The sequence below is a fragment of the Marmota flaviventris genome, chromosome X (assembly GCF_047511675.1).
Source record: "Marmota flaviventris isolate mMarFla1 chromosome X, mMarFla1.hap1, whole genome shotgun sequence".
Lineage (NCBI taxonomy): Eukaryota > Metazoa > Chordata > Mammalia > Rodentia > Sciuridae > Marmota > Marmota flaviventris.
In genome coordinates this window covers 118,023,123-118,047,880 of record NC_092518.1, presented here as the reverse complement: position 1 = coordinate 118,047,880, position 24,758 = coordinate 118,023,123, and the positions used below count along the sequence as shown (strand labels likewise).

At 38.1% G+C, this 24,758-nt stretch overlaps 1 protein-coding gene across 2 annotated transcripts in view; it reads right to left on the bottom strand.

Moving 5' to 3' along the window:
* Positions 1 to 2,708: 2,708 nt before the first annotated feature.
* Positions 2,709 to 24,758, bottom strand: part of Slc9a6 (solute carrier family 9 member A6) — a 64,746-nt gene continuing 42,696 nt past the window's right edge. For both annotated transcript variants that reach the window (XM_071606020.1, XM_027940184.2), the window contains 3 exons: positions 23,363 to 23,442; positions 9,035 to 9,140; positions 2,709 to 5,414 (listed from right to left, as the gene is read on the bottom strand). In XM_071606020.1, the coding sequence (XP_071462121.1) occupies positions 5,142 to 5,414; positions 9,035 to 9,140; positions 23,363 to 23,442 (459 nt within the window). In that variant the 3' untranslated portion in view covers positions 2,709 to 5,141. The remainder of the gene's footprint in view (positions 5,415 to 9,034; positions 9,141 to 23,362; positions 23,443 to 24,758) is intronic.

The window sequence follows — 24,758 nt, the reverse complement described above, 5'->3', positions numbered from 1 at the left end:
ATTTATTTTTTAGTCGTAGTTGGACACGATACTTTTATTTATTTTTATGTGGTGCTGAGGATCGAACCCAGGGCCTCGCACATGCTAGGCAAGCACTCTACCGCTGAGCCACAACCCCAGCCCCAAGGTCTGATCTTAAATATCACTTTATTTGGAAAATCATTCTCAGTTCCTGTATCACCAGATGACAATCCCCTCTCATAGTGCCCCATATTTTTCCATCACAGCATTTATGATTATTGTATTTGAGGTTATTTGTCAAGTACTGAGGGCTGAATTAAAACAAATTATACTCCATGCTTTTATAATTATGTCAAAATGAATCCTAATGTTATGTATAACAAAGAAAATAAATAAAAAATGATCCACATTGCCCCACCGGAAGGTGATCAATACTTTCTTGCATGAATGATTCCTAAGAATCTCATGAGCCTGGTGTGGTGACTCACGCCTATAATCCCAGCAACTCAGGAGGCTGAGGTAGGAGAATCGCAAGTTCAGATCCAGCCTCAGCAACTTAGTGAGGGCCTAAGCAACTCAGTAAGACACTGTCTCTAAATAAAATATAAAAAAGGGCTGGGGATGGGGCTGGGGTTGTGGTTCAGTGATAGAGTGCTTGCCTAGCACATGTGAGGCACTGGGTTTGATCCTCAGCACCACATAAAAATAAAGGTATTGTGTCCAACTACAACTAAAAAAAAATATATTTTAAAAAAAGGGCTAGGGATATGGCTCAGTGGATAAGCACCCCTGGGTTCAATCCCCAGTACCAAAAAAAAAAAAAAAAGAAAAAAATACCCCATGATATGGCTGTAACTCCTATAGAATACTCTCCAGCAGAGCTGGGATTGTAATTCAGTTGTCTGTTATTTCTACTGTGAACCATAAAAAGAAAGTGTTCAGATGTGTGTAACTCCAATACCCCGGCTTTTTTTCTTTTTTCTAAACCAAACTATGTGGACACAAAGCCACTTTTAGAATTGAAAGCTCTGCCATGAAAGATGGCCATTTGTTGAAAAGGTTGGGAGGGCAGAATGAAGGAATGCTGCTAGTCAGGCTGCCTTGCCCATGGGCTACACAAGACACAGGAGGGCCCCTGGCTAGGAGTGTAAGAACCCTCCTAACCAGGGGAACCTGCATGAAGCAGACAACAGGGCCCCAAGTGGAGGGACAGAGCTGACTTCATGCCTTACCCTGGCCTCTTAACACGAAGGTGGTGGGCAGCAGGCTCGAAATCTGCAACTCCCTTCATTATCCTTCTCGTTATACTAAAAGATGGATTAGCAGAGTCTGTCTTTGGAGCCAGTAGAGTAGGGGGGGAAGATTCTGGACTTTGGAATCAGACTGGATTTAACTAGCTCTGTGACTTAATTAGCCATGTGACAACTATTCTGCACCTCAGTTTCCTCAACTGTGAAATGAGAATAGTGGAATGTACCCTCATGGGAACCACTGGTGGGCATAGTGGTGCACACCTGTAATCTCAACTCAGGAGGCTGGGGCAGGAGGATGGCAAGTTCAAGGTCACCCTCAGCAACTTAGTAAGGCCTAAGAAACTCCACAAGACCCTGTCTCTAAATAAAATACAAAAAGGGCTGGGGATGTGGCTCAGTGGTTAAGCGCAACCGGGTTCAATCCCCTGTACCAAAATAATAATAATAGGGGGCGGGAGCTGGGGCTCAGCGGTAGCACACTTGCCTGGCATGTGTGAGGCACTGGGTTAGATTCTCATCACCACATATGAATAAATAAAATAAAGGTCTATCATCAACTAAAAAATTTTTTAAAAAACCTAATTAAAAAAATAATAGGGGCTGGGTTGTGGCTCAGTGACAGAATGCTAACCTAGCATGACGAGGCACTGGGTTCAATCCTCAGCACCACATAAATGTAACATAAATATATTGTTCCACCTAAAAACTAAAAAATATTTTTTAAAAATAATAACATTAACTACTGTTATTCTCAAATTTATTTTTAAGCCTCCTCCTGCATCATCTTAGTGTTGAACTTCCTGTCAAGAAATTTCTGATCAACTCAAAACATCTATCTTTTCACTTCCTTATGCTCCAGCACCGGGTCAGGTTAACTAATGTGCGGTGAATTAGAAAATGTGAGTTGTTTCAAGGAATAAGTCTGTTGTGTGTGAGCCCCAAACCTGTGTCTTTCATTGGGCTATGAGCAAGGAAGCCATAGTGGATGGCAACAAGACACAATGGATGGTGGCTGGGGCCAGTAGCCAGATAGGTAATGATGCTGTCAGCAAAGTCTAACTTACAAAACATGTACAAAAAAAAAAAAAAAAAAAGAGATGCATCTTTAACTTGGGGAAAGGAACCTGAAACTGCCTTTCTACCCTAACTGGATAAAGAATTGACTCTCTCCATCTAATAGAAACAACTAACATTTTCATGACATTCTCCATTACTGAGTTAACAGGCCACAAATCAATGTAATGGAATTTGACCACTTTGACTCATATTTCTTAAATGGCCCAACTGTGACCATAAGCAAATACACCCACCCTTACACATAAGCACCAAGAATTTGCCACCCTGTAAGTTAAGTTGTTAGGTTTGTTTTTAAAACATAAGTCTTCCCCCGTTTTCAGTCTGTGTGTGTGTGTGTGTGTGTGTGTGTGTGTGTAGAAAAATAAATGAAGTCAGCACTCTTTACATCTCACTAGAATAAGCTGTGACTCAAATATGGTGAGTGGTTATTTGCAAGGCTATAATTTCTTTAATGACAGATTTTCCTAAAAGAAACCACTATAACATTTGTCCAAGTACTCCAAGGGAAAACAAAAAAAAAATACATGAAGATTAAAAGTCTATTATTTTAACAGCACATTGCCAAACACAGACAACTAGGATAAATGCCAAGAGACCTTTAAAAATAACTTTAAAAGATGCAACGTTCAAGTCAATCAAACATGTAGGTTCCACAAACAACAGAAAAACAGGTCCAAGAACAGTTCTACTTGTGCATGATGGTAACTCAGACTGTACTTCATCAAAGTTCATCCAGGCGTTTCAATTCAATGGGTGTCTGAGCAGAAATGTTTGCTCTTCTTTGTGTGGAGATGTGTACATAGATTTGAGAAGAAAAATCTTCCAGAGGCTGATGATGTAAGCACAGCAGGCTTGGTTCCCCTTTGATAAAGTACTGAAGGCAGATTTAGTGGACTCAAGCTTTATCAGTTCCCCTAATGAGAAGTCTTATGCATGCTGAAACAGACAAGTTACGGAATTTATCATGCTAAGTATTTACAGCCATGTTCATAAAGTGAGCTCAGTAACCTGACAATAAAAAAGGTAGTTGTTAAATTATTGTATAACCTTTTATAACTTGAATAACTCTGTGGGAAGATGATGCTGACATACAAAGCCCCTCAAACATACATCAACAAGAAATTATTTACTAGACGAAGAGGCACACATCATATAAAACATACACTTCACAGGAGGGGTTCCTGCATAGCAGGAAAGTTGCTACCACTACATAACAAATGGCTATGCCAACAGTCAAGGCTGCCACTAGAGGGTACAATATTAGAATTCCCTTAAAATCTCAAGGAGTGTTTACAATAGCACAGAACTCTTTTGGAGAATAAGTACGTGTTTTGTTTGGATGAATAGTTTTCAGTGGAAAATTTGAACATCATGTACGTACATCAATTTTCTAATTGGGTAAGATTTAAGGCAATGCTACTCAGACCTGAGGAAAAAATCCACAAAAGTTTATATTTTTCTTCAGAATTATTAATAGGTCAGAATCAACATCAAAAAGTATTCCCCTTTCAAGTATTCATTGTACCTATAAGTATTTTCAGCATTACAAAATAGAATTCACTTTCATACTATGAATATGAAATGGGAAATTGTTCTGTGCTCTTCCTTGAAAACTGTGGAAAAAAATACATGGCAGCTTAGGTGTTTAATATTAAAAAGTAACATGACAATGAAGACAACTATACCCACTGCACACAAAGGAGCCTCCTTACAATAAATGCTCCAGAGCATTGCAATTCTCTTATGACTGCCTTTGGTGTAGTATGGGATGTTCATGAATTCATAAATTAACTTTTAACATCAACTACAGACTAACAAATGACAATTAGATACAGTAAGTTTAAAAATTTTACATTTTGCTCCTGTTCGGCTGCTAAAGAGCAGCAATTTAAATTGATATAAAAACTTGTGACAACAAAGCTTGCTATACAGATAAAGTACATAATCAAAAATTAAGCAGCAATTAAATTTCTTATTTAAACTTATCTGGTATAGAATATTTACATATTTGGGAAGAGAGACCTCTAACACCATTTACTCCCTTCTTGCCCTCTGTCCCCTCTCCACCTGCCCCAGCCCCTCCAAATCTAAATCAAGTGCCCTGAACTATATACACCTGTACTTTGGCTAAGCCAGCTGGATGCAACTCCACGGTCTTGGCCTAGAGGAAAAGAAATAAGGTCTTGGAGGTCATTTGCAGCCTTCTTTTGAAACACCAGTGTATTGTAGTTAATGAATCTGTTCTTTCACAGCAAGGGTGGGGGGCAGCCCCATACTTCACTCCAACTTCACTCTGCAACCTGAGTGGGGCAAGATCAAAATGTCATCAGCTCCTTACACCACAATAGGCCACAAGAGAAAAGGGAAAGAAAAAGGTCATGACAAAGGCAGCAGCAATCAACAAAAGCGTCCCAACAAAGGAACCTCTCCTCCCTGGGTTCACTAGGAAATAACACTTCCCTCCTTCTTCTCCCCCCCACCCAACCACACACACACAAATTAATTCACATCACAAGAACTTGGTACTCCTGCTAAGTGTCAGGTAAATAGAGTAAATCCATCACTTTTTATACTTTAACTGAGACATAAAGCTAACAGAACACACAACATCACTGTGAAAGTAACTTTCTAAAACAGATCCAGCCTACATAGTGCAGCCAGCAAAACTTAAAAGAATAGTTTGTTTACAATCTGCCTTGTACAGGATAGTTATATTCTTTCTATGCCATATAAATAGCATTTATATAGCTTACACATTCAGAGACATGCACTAGGACTTTTTAGGTAGTACAAATTTCTTCACAATCACATGTGCAAATTTTACAAATCACTAAGTGAATATTAATAAGCTTAGGCGGGGCTGTGTCTCGTATCCTCTAATGAATTTAATGCGGGTTCAGAATCATCCATAGGCAGAACCAGGCGTGTCCCGCGAATGACCAGCTCGTGGTCCCCAAATGCAAGCTCACGATCCAGGGCATCTTCAGAACTGTTGCCCAAGAATCTCCTAGGGGCACTAGATGTTGTCGATTCAGTGGTCACAGTGGAATCCCCATATGTCAAGCTGATATCACCATCATTGAGAATAAGATCAGAGTCATCATCCTTCAATTGTTCTTGGTTCTAAATGCAAATAAAATAAAATTTAGAATTGTTAAGAAATTAAAGAATCATTTCCAGTAGGAGAATTTTTAAACATTCCCTATTTAAAACTCTTCAGTGGCCCAATGCCTTCAAGATAAGGTTTAAATGTCCCTACAATGCCTTAAAAGACAGTGTGACTTGGGAGCTGGGGCTGTGGTTCAGCAAAAGCACACTTGCCTGGCATGTGTGAGGCACTGGGTTCGATCCTCAGCACCACATATAAATAAATAAAATAAAGGTCCATCAACAACTTAAAAAAAAAGGACAGTGTGACTTGTCCCCTTCAGCCTTATCTTCTGACACAACCTGCATCTCATACCCCAACAGCCCCAATGTATATAGTGCTGCCAGTTGCCCAGATGTCTCCCAAGTTTCTCTTACCTCCACATCATTCTACATGTTGTCCTCTCTGCCCACTTCATGTGACTAGCATTTATTTATAATTTTCTCCTGGAAGTCATCCTTGATCTTCCAGGTCTAGGTTAGGTGTCCCTCCTGTGTGCTTTTACAGCATCCCATTCCTGGACCCCTTCCCTGAAATAGCACTTGCTCTTTCACATATTGGTCTGCCATCAAGGGTCTTAGGGTCTAGGGTGAGAGGGGGAGGAGCACACTGATAAACACATGGTTATGATAAAAGACTTGATGCTATCTAGTCCAACCACCTCACACAGAAATACGAAATCCTCACTGCATGCTTGTCTCCCAGCTCCATAAGCTCTGGTTATAATGGAAAGTTTGTGGCAAAATAGCATACTTAATAAAGTTCTACAAGAGGGAAAAGAAATCAAGAATGTGTAGTCCCATTTTGGTAAATAAAAAACATGTGTACACACAGAAAAATCTGGAATGGTATTCAACATTAACTCTGTAAAAACAGAGTTACTAGTGAGTTTTATTTTCTTTATATGTTCCTATACTGTTGGACACTGGCTGTTGCCAGGAATTTCCCAAACAACTAAGATAAACAAATGTGGATTGAAAAATATTATCAATAGCTACCAACTAAACCAAATCCCTTTTCCCTATCCCCTAATGTAGTTATAAGTAATTATAAGTTTAACTAGTTTCTGTCACTTAATACAACAATACTCACAACAAAGGGTTTTAGCTCCTTTACAGGACAGCACAGGCTCTTTGGCACTTCCTAATGTTTTCATTAAGTTTGAGGTCTAGGGAAATATCTACCAAATTTTAAAATGTTGACCCAGCAATTTTATCTTTAAAAGCAATTCTATATATTTTCATATCCTTGAGTAAACTGGCATGTAAAAGAATATATAAAAATATATTTGCTGTAAGTATTATTTGTAATAGCAAAAAAAAGAAGAAACTTAAATGTAATGTCTATGGGACATTTAAGTCTATGGGAGACTGAATTAATCAATTTAGTATAGCTACAAATGGAATACTATATATTCATAAAAAAAGAGAAGGTAACAGCTCTAATGTACCTAATGAAAAGCCATCAATGATGTAGCAGCAATTGAAAAAAGCAAGTAGTGGGACAGTACACCTATTACAACCCCACATGTATAAAACAAAGCTACACACACATATAAGTGTATATAGATAGAGCTGGATGTAGCTTAGCGTTAGAACAGTTGCCTAACATGTGTGAAGCCCTGAGTTTAATCCCCAACACTGCAAAACACTGAATAAATTAAACATTTAGAAAAAAATATATATCAGAAAGTATCTACAGTAAACCTTTAATAAAGACTGTTTCTAAGGAATTAGGTAGGAGGAAAATGAATTCTTTCACTTTGTACATTCCACAGTTTAAATATTTAGCCATGAGCATATTGATTTAATAACTTACAGAAGTAATTAGCAGGTTGGGGTTGTGGCTCAGTGTTACAGCACTTGCCTAGAATGTGAGGCACTGGATTAGATTCTCAGCACCACATATAAATAAACAAATAAAATAATGGTCCATTGACAACTAAAAAAAACATTTAAAAAAGTGATTAACAACAAAAATATATTAAAACAACAAGTTTTATGGCTATAATGGGTTAAATTTTATTCCCCCAAAAAGATACTGATGACCTAACCCTTGGTACCTATGAATATGACCTTGTTTGGAAACAGGATCATATTTAGAAATAAGGTGGGCCCTGATCCAATGACGCTTATCCTTATGAAATTTGGATACAGATTGGTGCATATGGGAAGACATCATGTGGAGATGAAAGCTGAGAGTAAAGTGATGTATCTGTAAGTGATGGAATGCCATAGACAGCCCACAAAGCAAAGCACAAGAGAGAGGCCTAGAGGGAACCAGTCCTGCCCTTACCTTGACTTTAGACTTCTAATCTCAAGAACTCTTAAGGTATGTCTATCATTTAAGCCATTCAATTTGTGGTACTTTGTTACAGTGGCCCCAGAAACTCCTATAGTGGTGTATCACGTTTTCTTATAGTCCACAGGACACACAGTTGTTGTGGACCTTTGGATTCTTGGTGATGGCAAGAGGGATGGTAGCCAAACCTCACTGCCTGAACCAACAGAGCAGGCTGACACTTCTATACAGAATCAAATGGGCTATCAGGGCACAGCAGAAATGGACAATGCTTGAGAGGGGAGTCCAGGCAATGTAGGAGAGAGATAAAGCAACATGGGGTGTTCTTCCCACTCTGCCAGCAGTCTGTCAAAAATATGCACTCACTCTAAACAAAGCCATAGGGTACTCCCACTCCCACCACCCAATCTGGCCCAGGTGCCACCCCCATGCTGTCTACTTCATCCCACCCATTTCCTGTAGGATCTGCTTTGCCATGCCACAAAGGAAGCTGCAAGCAACTGGAGGGTACATGTCTACACTGCTTCCCTACAGCTTCCCCTTTCTCCACTCAAGGTCCTGGGTGTTGTGTCTGAGTAGTCAAAAACGGTAGGCTTTGTTGATAGGAGAGCCCATTGGATGCCACAGATTATTTCTGAATGGATGGTTTAGAAACAAAGATTTAAATAACAAAAGTTAATATGTTCACATTGCAAAAATAGTGGCTATTTAGCATATCTCTCACTTTTTTCTTAGTTGGGATATTTACCAAATCACCAATCATATGCTGGTCTGCATAAATGCAGAATCTAGATTCTGTCTAGATCTGTCCCTGCCTTCCAACAATGTGAACACAGGGCAGAAAAACCTTCTCAGATATCCAAAAGTTGGTAGGTATGAAACAAAACATCTGTTGCACTTCGGGAGCAGCATCAAAATTGTTTTAAAATTCTCTCAACATAACTGTGGCAACCCTAACACGCAGACAAAAACATACATTTAGTGCTAAACTTGGGCCACATTACTACCAAAAAATGAAAGCTGGCATGGGAATAGAATGACGTAGCAACATCACCTAAGTAAGATGAGATAAATTCTATATCTGTTATCAAATGATATTTGAAAGGCCATGAATTATATTTGTAGATTTCAGTGTATTTTTTGGTTGAGCAAAGTATGCTTAAATTTCTTCTGAGGGATTTTATACTTCAAAGGCCAAAAACTAAACCAAAATAAAACAAAACCAGAAACCCACCCATAAAGCAGCTAAATTAAACTTGCTAAACAGTTCAGTTGGTGGATAAAAATCACTTACTTCATAAGCCTGGGGACTGGTTAGGCACCTGGCGATGGGCCCGCAGCAGGTGGGGAGTGTGGTGGTGAGAGGAGGCCCACTATGAGTCAGCAGGGGCTTCAGGTAGCTGTGAGAGGTTAAGGAAGGGCTGCGCTTTTTCCACACATTCAAAAAACAACTCAGTTGATGACAGTTATTATCACAGTATACTAACCATCGACCACTTCGGAGGTTAACAAAGGGCTTTCACATATGCAATCTCATGTTGTCATCACATGATGACAGTGAGAAAGCAAAGGGAGACCTTTTTATCATTTCTATTTCACAGATAAGAAAACTGAGGCTCAGAGAGGTCAAGGACTTGCCTAAGTCACACAATTAAGAAAATGGAAACTGATCTACTAATCAAAATTGGCCTGATTTCCAATTATGTGACCATTCCACTACATCATATTGCTTTTCTGATTTTACCAAAAGTAAAAGGAACATAAGGTCACTCTAAATTTGGCACTGAAGGAAGCAAGGGAGAAAATAAAGAATGATAATTTTCAGAGAGGAGATTAAATATTTTAATAGTACACAAGTAATAAAAATGTTTTTAATAATTTACTGTGGATTCAAGTGGCCTCCTGAACACTCTAAGTTGAACTTCAGTATCAGGTTGAATCTTTTCCTGTAAAGAGGTAAGGAAAGTCAATTCCTAAGACATTTAAATAAACTATGTATAACGAGCGCCTCTACTACAAACCCTCATTTCAACAGATAAAAACAGATTGATAATATATGATACTCAGAAGAAAAAGAGGAAATCACAAGAAAAAGGAGGGAGAAAGGATACAGACATATATATCATATTCCCCACATGCTTTTTTTTGTGCTACTGGGGATTCAAACCCAGGGCCTCACAATTGCTACGCAAGTGTTCTACCACTGAGCTGGATCTGCAGGCCCCCATTTTCCCCATATTCTAAAATGAGAACATGGATTGGGGATATAGCTCAGTGGTAGACTTCTTACCCAGCATGCACAAAGCCCTGAGCTTGATCCCTAGCACTCCAGGGGTTGGGGCGGGGGAAGAATATGAAGCTAAGATAGTTCTTAATTAAAAATGGGAAAGTTAGGGGCTGGGGTTGTGGCTCAGCAGTGCAGCACTCGCCTAGCACATACGGGGCACTGGGTTCGACCCTTAGCACCACATAAATAAATTAATTAAATAAAGGTATTGTGTCCAATTGCAACTGAAAAAATATTTTAAAAAATGGGAAAGTCAGACAAAATTTTGATTTGCCATATTACTAAATTCTAAGTAAAGATTACATTTTCAACATAAATATACTTTATAAAATATCTGGCCACACAAAGCCAATGAAAAAACTAGAATGATAAATTCTACTAGTACATTAGGTATAGAAATGACTAAGTCTGTGTCCAATGGCACTGAATAGGATACTATTAAGGCTAGCAAGTTGTGGTGTTACACTCTCTATGAATAAATTCCTTAGGAGAATTTGCCAAAAGAATAAAAACAAGAAGAACTTGCCAAATAATTTTGACAAAAGAATCAAGAAAATCTGAATAGTCTTCTATTAAAAGATAAAAAAACCATCCCATATGAAAAGAAAGAGGCCCAAATAACTTCAATGTTAAAATCTTCCCAGCATTTAAGGAAGATACATCACCAATCTCCTTCAGAGAACAGAAAAAGAACAAATACTCCCCAACTTATTTTATAAGGTCAGCATAATATTGCTATAGAAACCTAATAAAGAACATTACAATTTTAAAAATCACAAGCCAATATCTCCTACAAAAGCAGACACAAAATACTAACAAATTAAATCCAATGACATACACAAAAGGTAACATATCACAACCAAGTGGGATTTTTTTCCAGCAAAGCAAGAATGATTTTATATTCAAACAATTGATCAATGCAAATAAGCACAATGACAGGTTTAAGGAGAAAAAAAAATCATGTCATCAACTAATGCAGGAAAAACATAAATAATACTCAACGTCTATTCATGATAAAACTCTCAGAAAACTAGAAATAAAAGGAAATATTCTTAATTTCCTAAAGGTTATTTCCAAAAGCCTATACCAACATCATACTTCATGGTATAATACTGAAAAATTTCTCCCTGAGATCAGAAATAAGACAAGAATGTCATTATCACCACTCACCTTCAGCTTTGAGCTGTAGAGGTCCAGCCAATGTATTAAGACTTAAAGAAGAAATACAAGGGCATCAAGAATACAAATAACAATAAATACTGGAGAGGATGTGGAGAAAAAGAAACTTTTAAACTGTTGGTGGGGCCATAAATTAATACAAACACTATGAAAATCAGTATGGAAGTTTCTAAAAAGACTAGGCACTAGACTCACCTATACCAATCCTTGGTATTTATCTTAAAGAATTAAAAATCACCATACTATAGTGATTAGTGCATACCCATGTTTATAACAGCACAACTAACAATAGCCAAAAAATGGAATCAGCCTAGGTTGGATACAGAAAATATGGCCTATATACACAATGGAGTTTTACTTAGTCATAAAGAAAAATGAAATTACGTCATTTGCAAGAAAATTGATGAAATTTGAGAACATTATATTAAGCAAAAAAAAGCTAAACTCAGAAGGGCAAGGGTTATATATGCTTTATCTCATATGTGGAAGCTAGAGAGGGAAAGGGAAAAGAAAGGTGAAGGGATTACATGAAAACTAAAGGGGGATAAGTAGAATAGAGGAAAGATACAGAAGGTATGGGGAAAAAAAGAAATACAGGCCAAATATACTGTTATATTTTGTGCATGTACAAATGTATAACAGCAAATTGCAGCATTATGTACAACTATAATGCACAATGTAGAAACATAACAAAAAAAGAAATACAAGAGCTTATAAAATAAAAAATAACACATCATTATTCATAGATCACTCAAATCGTGTATGCAGAAAACCAAAAAGAATCTACAACCCACTAGAAACTGTAAGTGAACTTTAGTAAGACAGCTGGACATAGGATCAATACATAAAATCCAATTATATGTATAACAATAACAAACAGAAAATGAAACAAATACCATTTGCAATAGCATCAAAAGCATCAAATACTAGAAAAAGGGGAGATATGCTGTGTTCATGAATTGGAAGTCTCACATTGCTAAGATATCATTTCTTTCCAGTAGGTTTTTTTTTTTTTTGCTTATTTTTAGCAAGACACAAAATGTATAAATTGACCAGATATTTCTAAAATTTAAAGGAAAATGCAAGGGACCTAAAATAGCTAAAGCAGTACTAGAGAAGAATGAACCTACATTTACTCTACAGTAATTAAAAAGTGTAATTGATATAAAAATAGAGAATAGAAAGTCCAGAAATTGGCCCCTACTTATATGGCCAAGTGATTTACAATAAGGATTCCACTGCAATTTAATGGGAGTAATGATGGTATTTTTAAAAATATTTTTTAGTTGTAGATAGACACAATATCTTTATTTTTATGTGGTGCTGAGGATCAAACCTAGGGCCTCATGCGTGCAAGGCAAGTGCTCTACCACTGAGCTACAACCCCAGTCCAGTAATCATTGGTATTTTTAATAAATGGTGCTAGATCATTTGGATATCCATATTGGAAAAAAAAATGTAGATATTAACCATAAGCACCTCGCACTACAAGTAAATATTAATTTGTGCTAGGCATGGTGACACATGCCTATAAATCCCAGTTACTTGGGAGGCTGAGGCAGGAGAATGGCAATTTCAAGGCCAGTCTGGGCAACTTAGAGAGACCCTGTCACAAAGTAAAATAAAAAGGCTGCCAATATAGCTGGGGATTGAACCCAGGGCTTTGTATATACTAGGCACTGCAAAAAAATAATTTGTGATGGATCAAAGACCTAAAGATGATGCTAAAACAGTCACACTTTTAGAAGAAAATGGGAAATATATATTCATAACCTTAGGACAAAAAACACTAGCCACAAAAGAAAATACTACTACAATGGACTTCATTAAAATGCAGAACTTCTGTTCTTCAAAAGACAGGATCCAAAAAATGAAAAGATATGCTACAGATTAAAAAGACATAATCCATAAAATCATCAATAAACTTAATTCAGGAATTTAAAAGAACAATAAGTAAATAGGAAAGAGAAAAGAAAGAGATATCTAAAATATGTACAAAAACCATCTGAAAGGATGCTTTTCCTGGGTATCAGAGAGAAATGCAAAGTAAACTACTGGATATATCACTATATACTCAGCAAAATGGCTAAAATTCAAAAGGCTGATAAACACCAAGTTCAAGCAAAGAAGTGAAACAACCAGAACTCCCTTAACTTGTTATTGGGGGTAACGATGAATTTATCAAATTGGTTACAACCACACTGGTTAAAAACACTCCAGAAAACTGGTTGGCAGTATGGATTAAAGCTAAACATATATTTGCCCCAAATTCTACTTTTTGGTGTACACCCAAAAGAAGTGAGTGCTTATATCCACCAAAAATATACATATATTCTAAAATATTAATTTTATTTGTTATGGCCAAAAGCATTTTCAAATGTTTATTAACAGTAGGATGGTTAAAAACAATACAAAAATCATATAATATATTCATACCTTGGAACACTACACAGCCATAAAAAGAATGAATCACTGTTATATGCTACAACATAAATAAATTACATGGAAGATACTGAGCAAAGGAAGTAAAACACAAAAGAATACATAATACATGATCCATTTTTGTGGAGATCAAGAACAGATAAAATGTTATTCATGCTGACTAAAGTCAGTGTTGAGAGCCACAGCCGAAAGGGCCCCAGCAAACTTCCAGCTGCCAGCAATCCAGCTGCCGGCTGATGATTGGCTCACAGCGGCCCCAGCAACATCTAGCTGATTGGCTCCTCGGCCCCAGCAACATCTAGCTGATTGGCTCCTCTGCGGTGATGCTCATTGGACTGTTTCCCTGCCCTTTCAGACCACGGAGCTGCTCATTGGGGGACTTTTTTGGCTCTGCCCACGTGACCCAGCCAATCGGCCTCAAGAGCAGGAGGATTGTGGGAGGGGGGAAGAAGCTTGGGGGGGGAGAGAGAGGCTTGTAAAAAGCCGGTGGTGGCAGTTGAGGCTCTGAGGATTTTTCCTGAGGAGCTGTTTTGTTTGGTGTGTGGTTCTAAAAATAAAGTTAGTTTCTTTTGACAAGTGGCTCCTGATTGTGCCCAGCCAGACTGCGGCATTTGGTGGCTTGCACGGGGAGCGACTGAGGGTAAGTGAAACTGCTCGCCCCTGAGGGCAGGGCGAGAGGATGGGTAGCCATTTTAAGATTCTTCTTTTGTTATTTTGTTTCACTTTTGTTTTAAGTTGCCTGTCCCTGGAGATGAGTGAGACGGAAGAAAAACCGCTCACATCTGAGGAAAAACTATTTACGTCTGAGGAACAGATAGGGAGAAAGGACGGATGCACATGTCAGGAGGATAGAAAGGCTATAATGACTTTTTGTTGTTCCCTTTTTATTTCATTCTGTCTCGGTTTTGTTTGGCGTCATCTTGTTGGGTTGTATTATAGTAGAAATACGGGATCAGAAATTAGTAAAAAACAAACTGAAAGAGTGTTAAGTAAATTGTTAGAGGAAGGAGGCATCTCAGTAAAATCAAGAACAGTCAGGGCATACGTTGATACAATACAAAAATGTAGCCCATGGCTTTTTAAGGAGGAGTTGTTAAATATATCACAATGGAACCATCATGGTGAAGATTTAAAAAGAATAGAAAAGAAAAGCCCAGGGACTCTGCCAGTTGGCACATTGCCATTGTGGACGTTCGTATCTTGTTTGCTTAGTCCAAAGCCTTCAGTTCAGACAATGGTAGAGGAAGGAGAAGACATAATGATTCAAGTAAAAGAGAAGGTCTCTCAAGTTAGTCAGACAGAGGAAAAGATTCAAGTAAAAGAGAAGGCCTCTCAAGTTAGTCAGACAGAGAAAGAAAGTGTAAAACAGAAAAAGCCATCAGGGGGAAAGTTACAACAGGAGATTGCTACTAACACCTTTCTATCACCAGAGGGTGTAAGTGTCCAACCAACAGCACCACCTCTACAGGAGACTGCTACTAACACCTTTCTATCACCAGAGGACGTAAGTGTCCAACTAACAAGGCCACCTCCATATGCTGGGAGGTCCCCAACCCCCGCAGTTGATAGTTGGGATCCTGAGACAAGATCTCAAATATTAACATGCCCTGTATTTGAGGCAGGAGGGCAGCGATTTTACCAAGTTTTAAATTTCAAAACAGTGAAGCAGCTAAAAGAGGCTGTAACAACCTATGGTCCTCAAGCACCCTTCACTGTAAGCATGGTCGAATCCATTAACAACTTGAACATGACGCCAGCAGATTGGGCTAATATGTGTAAAGCTGTGCTAAATGGAGGACAATACCTGTTATGGAAGGTTGCCAATGAGGAATTTTGCAAGGAGACGGCTAGGCGAAATGCAGCAGCTGGTTATCCTCAGAGAAATCTAGATATGTTGTTAGGAAAGGGACCTTATGAGGATCAGCAGCAACAAATTGCATATGATCCTGGCGTATACGCACAAATTGCTGCAGATGCAATTAAGGCATGGAAGACTTTACAAAGACATGGAGGTTTACAAGGTCAATTATCTAAGGTAATACAAGGAGCTAATGAACCTTATGCTGAATTTGTAGATAGGCTTATTCAAACAGCTACCAGAGTTTTTGGGAATACAGAACAAGCAATGCCATTACTAAAACACCTGGCTTATGAGCAAGCGAATCGTTGGTGCAGAGATATCATTAGACCATGGAAACATGAAGATTTAAACACATATATTAAATTATGTAGAGACATTAATGAACAAGAGCAAGTCGTGGCAGCTGCAGTAAAACAGGCTTTAGATGCCAGAGACATTAATGAACAAGGGCAAATTGTGGCAGCTGCAGTAAAACAGGTTTTAGATGCCAGGCCAAGAACATGCTACAATTGTGAACAAACAGGACATTTTAAAAGGAATTGCCCCATTGGAGGAGGGTTTAACAAAACTAGGTATCCAAGGAGTAGAATACCAGGTATTTGCCCACGATGCCGTAGAGGGAGACATTGGGCTAATGAATGCCGTTCTCAAACCACCATAGAGGGTACTCCATTATCAAAAAACGAACAAGGACCAGGTGTTTATCCACGATATCGTGGAGAAAGGCATCAGGCTCCATTGCCAAAAAATGGACAAGGGGGCCCAATGCTCCGGGGCCCAAAACCACAAATATACGGAGCACTGGAGGAACCCAGCAACCCCATCAGGGTAGTGCCCAGGACACATTGTCCATCAGATCCCTCATCAGACAAACCAGAGGGAGCGCAGGGTTGGACATCTGCGCCTCCGCCAGAGCAGTACTAACTCCAGAGATGGGAGCTTAAATCATTCCCACAGGGGTGAAAGGACCTCTTCCCAAAGGAACAGTAGGCTTATTATTGGGACGCAGCTCTTCTACTCTAAAAGGACTTATGATAAGTCCTGGGGTAATTGATCCCAATTATGAAGGTGAAATAAAAATTATAGCCAGTTCTCCAAAGGGTATATCAGTAATTTCACCAGGAGATAGAATAGCACAGTTACTAATAATACCCAGCCTACATGATAAATTTTCCAGTCGTACTGTAGAAAGAGGTTCCAAGGGATTAGGTTCCACAGGTGTAGATTGGGCTATGCTTTCTTTAAATTTAGATTCTCGCCCCATGCTAAAACTAAATATTCAAGGACATGAATTTAATGGGCTACTGGATACAGGTGCAGACCTTAGCATCATCTCTCGTCAAGAATGGCCAAAACATTGGCCATTACAACAAGCCACTCAAACGCTTCGAGGCCTAGGAGTGGCGACTAATCCCCATAGAAGTGCAATGGTATTAGATTGGAAGGATCCTGAAGGATGTGAAGGAACTATACAGCCATATGTATTGGATCATCTTCCCGTAAATTTATGGGGACGAGATGTCCTAGATCAATTAGGTTTGACATTAACAAATAACATCAACCAAAATGCACCCACTATTATGACTAGACAAGGTTTTAGGAAAGGAAAAAGATTAGAAAAACAAGAACAAGGTATAGCAGCACCAATACAAATAGATCAAGGAACAGACAGACATGGGTTGGATTTTCAGAAAGGGCCACTGAGACAATAAAAATTACTTGGAAATCAGAAAGACCAGTATGGGTTCCTCAGTGGCCCCTGACTAAAGAAAAGATACAAGCAGCCCATGACCTGGTCAAACAACAATTAGCGGAAGGACATATACAACCTTCTGTATCTCCCCATAATACTCCCATTTTTGTCATCAAAAAGAAATCTGGTAAATGGAGATTATTGCAAGATTTAAGAGCCATTAATAATGAGATGGTTATTATGGGACCTGCTCAATCAGGGATTCCTCAGTTGTCTGCTTTGCCAAAAACCTGGTATGTTTTAGTTATAGATATTAAAGATTGTTTTTTTTCAATTCCAATTCATCCTGAGGATAGTCCACGTTTTGCATTTACTATCCCTACACTGAATCATGAAGGTCCTGATCAGAGATATGAATGGAAAGTACTCCCTCAAGGGATGGCTAACAGCCCAACTATGTGTCAAATTTATGTTAACAAAGTAATCCAGCCACTTAGAAATCAAAATCCTGAACTACAAATATTTCACTATATGGATGATGTATTATTAGCACACAAAGATAAAAACACATTGCTAGAATGTTATGCCACACTTACAAACTTATTAAAAAATTATAATCTAGAGATAGCAATAGATAAAGTACAATTAAATTTTCCAATTAATTATTTAGGAGTTCTATTATCCTCAACCATGGTCCGTCCACCAAAAATTCAAATACGAGTAGATCAACTCAAATCACTTAATGACTTTCAAAAGTTATTAGGAGACATAAATTGGATAAGGCCTTATTTAGGTATACCAACAGGAGAGTTGGGACCTTTATTTGATATCCTAAAAGGTCCATCAGATCCAAATTCACCCCGAATGTTAACGCCTGAAGCAAGAAAGGCATTAAAAATCATTGAAACATATATGGAAAATATGCATTTGGATAGAATTGATATAAGTTTGCCTTTATTATTTATTGTACTACCAACAAAAAATATTCCTACAGGAGTATTTTGGCAAGAAGGTCCATTATTATGGATACATTTATCTTATTCTCCTAACACTATTCTTACTAGGTATCCTGAGGCTGTAGGACAATTAATACTCAAAGGAATAAAAGCAGCAAAGGGAGTGTTTGGAGTTTCTCCCAATAAAATTATTACTCCATATACTATGAATCAAATTGATGAGTTAGCTAATGAGTTAAATACTTGGGCAATAATCATGTGCAAATCTAATGTTTCATTTGATAACCACTTACCATCTAATCCTTTATTGTCTTTTTGGTCATTGCATCCTGTAATTTTTCCAAAAATGACAAGAAAAACACCTATCATGAATGCTCCAAATATATTCACTGATGGGTCAAATAATGGTACAGCAGCAGTAGTTACCCCTGATCAAACTTTTACATTTTTAGTACCCAAACAATCAGCTCAAAAGGTAGAGCTTAATGCAGTTTTACAAGCTTTTGTGATGTTTAAAGATTCTGTATTTAATTTATTTTCTGATAGTCAGTATGTAGTTAATGCTATAGTATCTCTTGAAGATGCTGGTAGGATTTCCCCTTCTTCTACTGTTTTCTCTTTGCTTTCCACTATACAAAGTCTAATCTGGGACAGAAAAGATCCATTCTTTATAGGACATATCAGGGCACATACAGGATTGCCTGGAGCCCTTAGTTTGGGCAATGATTTAGCAGATAAAACTACACATGACATACATATTTTCTCTACACTAGAAGAAGCTATAAATTTTCATAAAAAGTTCCATGTCAATGCTAATACTTTACAAAAGCGTTTTAAAATAACTAAGGAACAAGCTAGACAAATAATAAAACAATGTCAAAATTGTGTGACCTTTTTACCACAAGTTAATCTTGGAGTCAATCCTAGAGGATTGATACCTAACCATATTTGGCAGATGGACGTCACACACTTGCCAGAATTTGGAAAATTAAAATATTTGCATGTTACAGTTGATACTTCTTCTGGATTTTTGATGGGCTCCCTTCATGCCGGAGAAAAAACTAAAGATGTTATAGCTCATTGCTTACAAACTTTTGCCACTGTGGGTGTTCCAAAACAGTTAAAAACAGATAATGCCCCTGGTTATACTTCTACCTCTTTTAAACAATTTTGCTCAACATTTGGCATTACTCATATAACAGGAATCCCGTACAATCCACAGGGACAAGGCATAGTTGAAAGAGCTCATCAAACTATTAAAATGTACTTATTAAAGCAAAAAGAAGGAATTGGGAAGGGGTATATATTCCCCAAAGATAAACTTAAAATAACCCTTTTTACTCTAAACTTTTTAAATTTGGATTCATCAGGACTTAGTGCTGCGGAAAGGCATATGTGTCCAAAAAATGTACATAAGCCCAAGGTACTTTGGAAGGATATTCTAACAGGACAATGGAAAGGTCCTGACCCAGTAATTGTCTGGAGTCGGGGGTCTGTTTGTGTGTTTCCACAGGGAGAACAGCAGCCGATTTGGATTCCAGAGAGATTAACCAAGGTCCTGACCCAGTGATTGTCTGGAGTCGGGGGTCTGTTTATGTGTTTCCACAGGGAGAACAGCAGCCGATTTGGATTCCAGAAAGATTAACTAAAGCGATTTCTACAGACCAAAAAGAAGATGATTTGGCTCAAATCCATAACAACTGATATCCAAAACTCCAGTTTGGCTATTCTTACATCTGCAACAGAACCAGGATGCTTTTTTCAATATCTATTTTATTATTGCCCTTTGCCATATCATGAAGTTCTATTTTGTTTTTTGAGCTCATACAGACCTAGGTTAATGTTTTGCTGATCAGTTCTATTTTTTGACTATAGAGTTTTTAAACATTGCAATGGAGATTTCACCTGTAAAAAGTTATAAGGCCTTTACTATAATGTTATGTGTTGTATGTATTATATTATGTGTGCACACTTGTGTTTTGTGTTATATGTTTGAATGTATGTATGTCCATATATCATATATGATGAGCGCTCATGATAATATGGATCCAAATTTTTTTTTTCACGTGATTTATATGGTTTAATTTAAATTGGGTAAACAACTGTTGAGGATTGTTTTAATATGTAAACAAAAAAGAAGGTTAACAGATCTGTTTGTTTACTTTCACCTTTCCTTTTCATTATATTTAATAATTCTCTTAAAGACAATGTAAATTGTTAAGAAAATTGTTTTCTTTTAGTGCCTTCTGTAATGTTACATAATTTTTTCTTTAGCCATTATTGCCAGAATTCCTATCTTCATCCCAGTGCCGGTGAAGACAATGTAAATTGTTAAGAAAATTGTTTTCTTTTAGTGCCTTCTGTAATGTTACATAATTTTTTCTTTAGCCATTATTGCCAGAATTCCTATCTTCATCCCAGTGCTGGTGAAGTCAAAGATAAAACCAATCTACAGCTTCTACAATAGCCATCACTGAACTGCTTGCAGAACTTGCCTGGACACATTGTGAGCTCACCTGTATGCATTGTGAACTATCTGTTGGTGCAGCGACTTGTGGTAGTGTTGGGGTATTTTTGCTGATGATGTCACCGGTGGTACAATTTTTCAAAGGAGCCCTCAATTGGCTTAATGTCATGGCATTTTGCATCCTCCTCTACTAGTGATGGTCTAAAATTTGGGGGCCAACAGAGGTGAGGCAAAGAACTTCACCCCCCCACTGGTGCAAAGGCCTATCCACAAGTATAGCTGTATGCTGGACCGGTAGTCAGTGACGGGTATGATCCAATTGCAGTGGTACCAACCTAAGACAGGAGGCTGACGCCTAGAGGTCAGTTCATCCGATGACGGGTAAGGACCATATGTTGAATTGGACTGCCTAACAGACACGGTCCCTAAGCCACATGCTTGTTGTTTAAACAGAGAGGGGGAGATGTTGAGAGCCACAGCCGAAAGGGCCCCAGCAAACTTCCAGCTGCCAGCAATCCAGCTGCCGGCTGATGATTGGCTCACAGCGGCCCCAGCAACATCTAGCTGATTGGCTCCTCGGCCCCAGCAACATCTAGCTGATTGGCTCCTCTGCGGTGATGCTCATTGGACTGTTTCCCTGCCCTTTCAGACCACGGAGCTGCTCATTGGGGGACTTTTTTGGCTCTGCCCACGTAACCCAGCCAATCGGCTTCAAGAGCAGGAGGATTGTGGGAGGGGGGAAGAAGCTTGGGGGGGGAGAGAGAGGCTTGTAAAAAGCCGGTGGTGACAGTTGAGGCTCTGAGGATTTTTCCTGAGGAGCTGTTTTGTTTGGTGTGTGGTTCTAAAAATAAAGTTAGTTTCTTTTGACAAGTGGCTCCTGATTGTGCCCAGCCAGACTGCGGCAGTCAGAATCATGGTTACCCCTTTCTGGGGGTGGCAGGGATGGTGTTACTATAGTAAAGGAACACAGGGAACCTTCTATGGTGCTGGAAATGCTTCTATATAGCTTTATATGGATGGTGGGCACACAGGTGTAGATATAGGTCAAAATTCATTAAGCTAAACATTTAAGATTCATGTACTTTATTGTATTCCAAGTTATACCACAATTTTAATAAATAATCCAGTTGTACCCAAGAGAACCAAAATCTAGAATGATGAATAATTAATTCTCCCAGGGCACCAGGTATTAACATGACCAGATCTTGTGTAGTACTTAATAGGGTAGTACTGAATCAAACAAGTCTTCGTGTTTACTTCTATAAGAATATTTTTTAAAAAGCTGGTATTCTTTCTGTACATTAAGATCATTTAATTGTTTGTGTATAATGCAGAAAATGTACAAAACAATTTATGCAAAAAATGCTAAAATAATTGTTAAATCAGAGGGATGCAAAGCCCCAAGAGGTATGCAAATGGCTTATATCCAAAATGCTGATAATGGAGCCAAAAGTAATGACATAATCTTTAAACTATTTTAAAGAGCCAGGCTGTCTCCCTCCCTAATGGGAGTCTTAATACCACAGATATGCTTGCATTCTTGTTTCCATACAGTAATTTAATTTTGAAATACTTGTAAAGAGTGAATGCAAATATCTGGTAAATAGAAAATAGTAAGTAGTAGCTTCTAATCATAAGTGTCAAGTGCATTCATCCTAAGTACATGAGGCTTTGATCAGCAAATAGAACAATTTTTACATGCTTATCCCAAATTTGCTTCAATGAAACCTAAACCAAGTTTTCATTCACTTGCTAATAAATCTTAGCCTGAAATAACTCCATGGTTTCTTTTTTCTGATTCAAATTTCAAATAAGAAAAACATCTGAACAGTAACAAAATGTTTTTAAAGGCATGATTTAAACAAGTAATAGAACACCAACACTATTTAAAGCATAGCTATGAAGAAGATTTACAACAGGACAAGAAAATATGATCATCAATGAAAATATTTAGCTATTTGTGGCACTTTTGTGGTGCTGGGGATTGAACTCAGGGTCTGGCACATTCTAGGTAAATGTTGTACCACTGAGCTACATCCCTAAGCTTATTTTTATTTTGAGAGAGGACCTAAGTTGCCCATGCTGGTCCTGAACTTCGGATCCTACTGCCTCAGTCTCCTGAGTAGCTATGATTACTGGTGTGTGCCACATTTATGGCATTCTGAATGTACAGTTGAGTCTCCTGGTCTCTGAAAAGGTCAGGGAAGAAAAGGCATGTCCCTGCATACTGTAGTAATCTATCAGTACTGAAGTTTTATTCCATCTCCATGTTTTCCCCTAAGGCAGCCTTTCCTAGTCCACCCTAGCAAGTACCCCAACAAGAACAAACAAATACCTTTTATATGATTCACTAAGTTAGCTTAAGGACAACAAATATTAAAATTTGCTCAATAAATAAACCTATATATTGAAGAAAGTATGACATCTGGACTCTTGATTCCCTCCATATAACCAGCCTTTACAATAACTAGTCCCTACTGGTTTCCTGGGTGTGCAGAGGCATTCAATTGTGTGAATTTCCTCCTTCACACACTGATGAAGAAAGGGAAGACTACAGGTTAGGTTTTACATTCCACTTCCAGAAAACAACTGTCAAAACAGTTGTTTTGACGCTAGAGTTGTTCAGTAGTAGAGTGCATGCTTAGCATGTGTAAGGAAGGCCCTGGCACCATAAAACAAACAAACAAAACAATTGTTCTGTGTCCATACTATCTTTTTTTTTCTCAATGAAGGATACTTATGATCGAAGTTGTACCATATCCGGAAGAGCCAAGCACTCTCTGCTTTGGTAGTTCTCCGTTCATTTTCTGGAACACCCTGCGGAAAAATAATACAAAAATCATTACATACACAAATACATTTGTATAGAGTCCTTCCTTAGTAGAATCAGAACTAGAGCCTACAGAAAAGAAACTTTCCAACATGGGTAACATTAGAAATTTAATGGCTTATATACAGCAGTTTTGAGGAAATTTTGTCTGAACATCTCTATTATTCAGAAGACTTGCTAAGTATGAATCTATTGTCATTTTTAAAAGTCAGTGTAGGAAAATTCACTTTTGAAATCTGAAAGACTTATACCCTCAATGCAATAGCAACTTAAGTAGAAAACATCATACCAATGTTCATTCCTATCTTTGGGAGTTGTCATGGGTCTCAAAAGTAACTGGCATTCAAAGTTACTATTATGTTCTTAACTCACTAGCAAAATGAAAACAAGCAGGGAAATTCCATGGTAAGCCTGATTGCTTAGGGGAGAAAATTAATACAGCAAGCAGGCTCCTTCTAAAATAGCTTCCAAAAAGATAAACTGTGTCCTTACTTGTAATATGGTATGGTCAGTAGTTGGGCAGTTAGACTATCTGGTTCCAGTCCTGGCTCACCAATGTTAACTAACTTCTTACCTCTCCAGACTTGAATTTCTTCATGTGTAAGAAGTGAATGTTAGAGACTCCCCAAGGCCCTTTCTAGTGCTAGTGTTCTAAGGTTCTATAATTTTCTAAGAGCGCAGAGTTTAGATTCTGGGTTTTGGTTCCTTCCTGTCTTCCCTAATTCTCAGAATAAGTTATTATTTTCCTTGACGTGGATCAGTACATACACAAAAATGTCTGAGGACAATGTGTGGGCTTATAAGTTCTGAAGAACATTTTCTATATTTCCTTTCACATCACTAGGTATAGTTTTGCATGCCTTCATCTTATTTATTTACTTACTTACTTACTTACTGGTTTGGGGATGGAACCAGGGCTTGTGCCTGCTAAGTACGTGCTCTAACACTGAGCTGTATCTCCAGCCCACGGTATTTTGTTTTATTTTTATTTATTTATTTTTTGTTTACTTCTTGAAAAGCAATTCGTTTATAGATCTCACCACCTCCTTACCACATTAATACCTGCACATCCAACCCTCCCCACACTCCATACTTACTATAGTGCTCCTCCGTGTTTCCTTGCAGACATTTATTGAGTAAACAATATAACCAAAACATCCACGGAATTTTGAAGTCAGGGAAAAATCTTTTTTTTTTTCTTTTCTGTATATCACCACTTACAGTCACCAACCTGGCTCTGTCTCTGCAATTCTGTTTCCATTTCCCCTCTGGTGACAGAGGTGACACAGCTGATGGAGCCTTA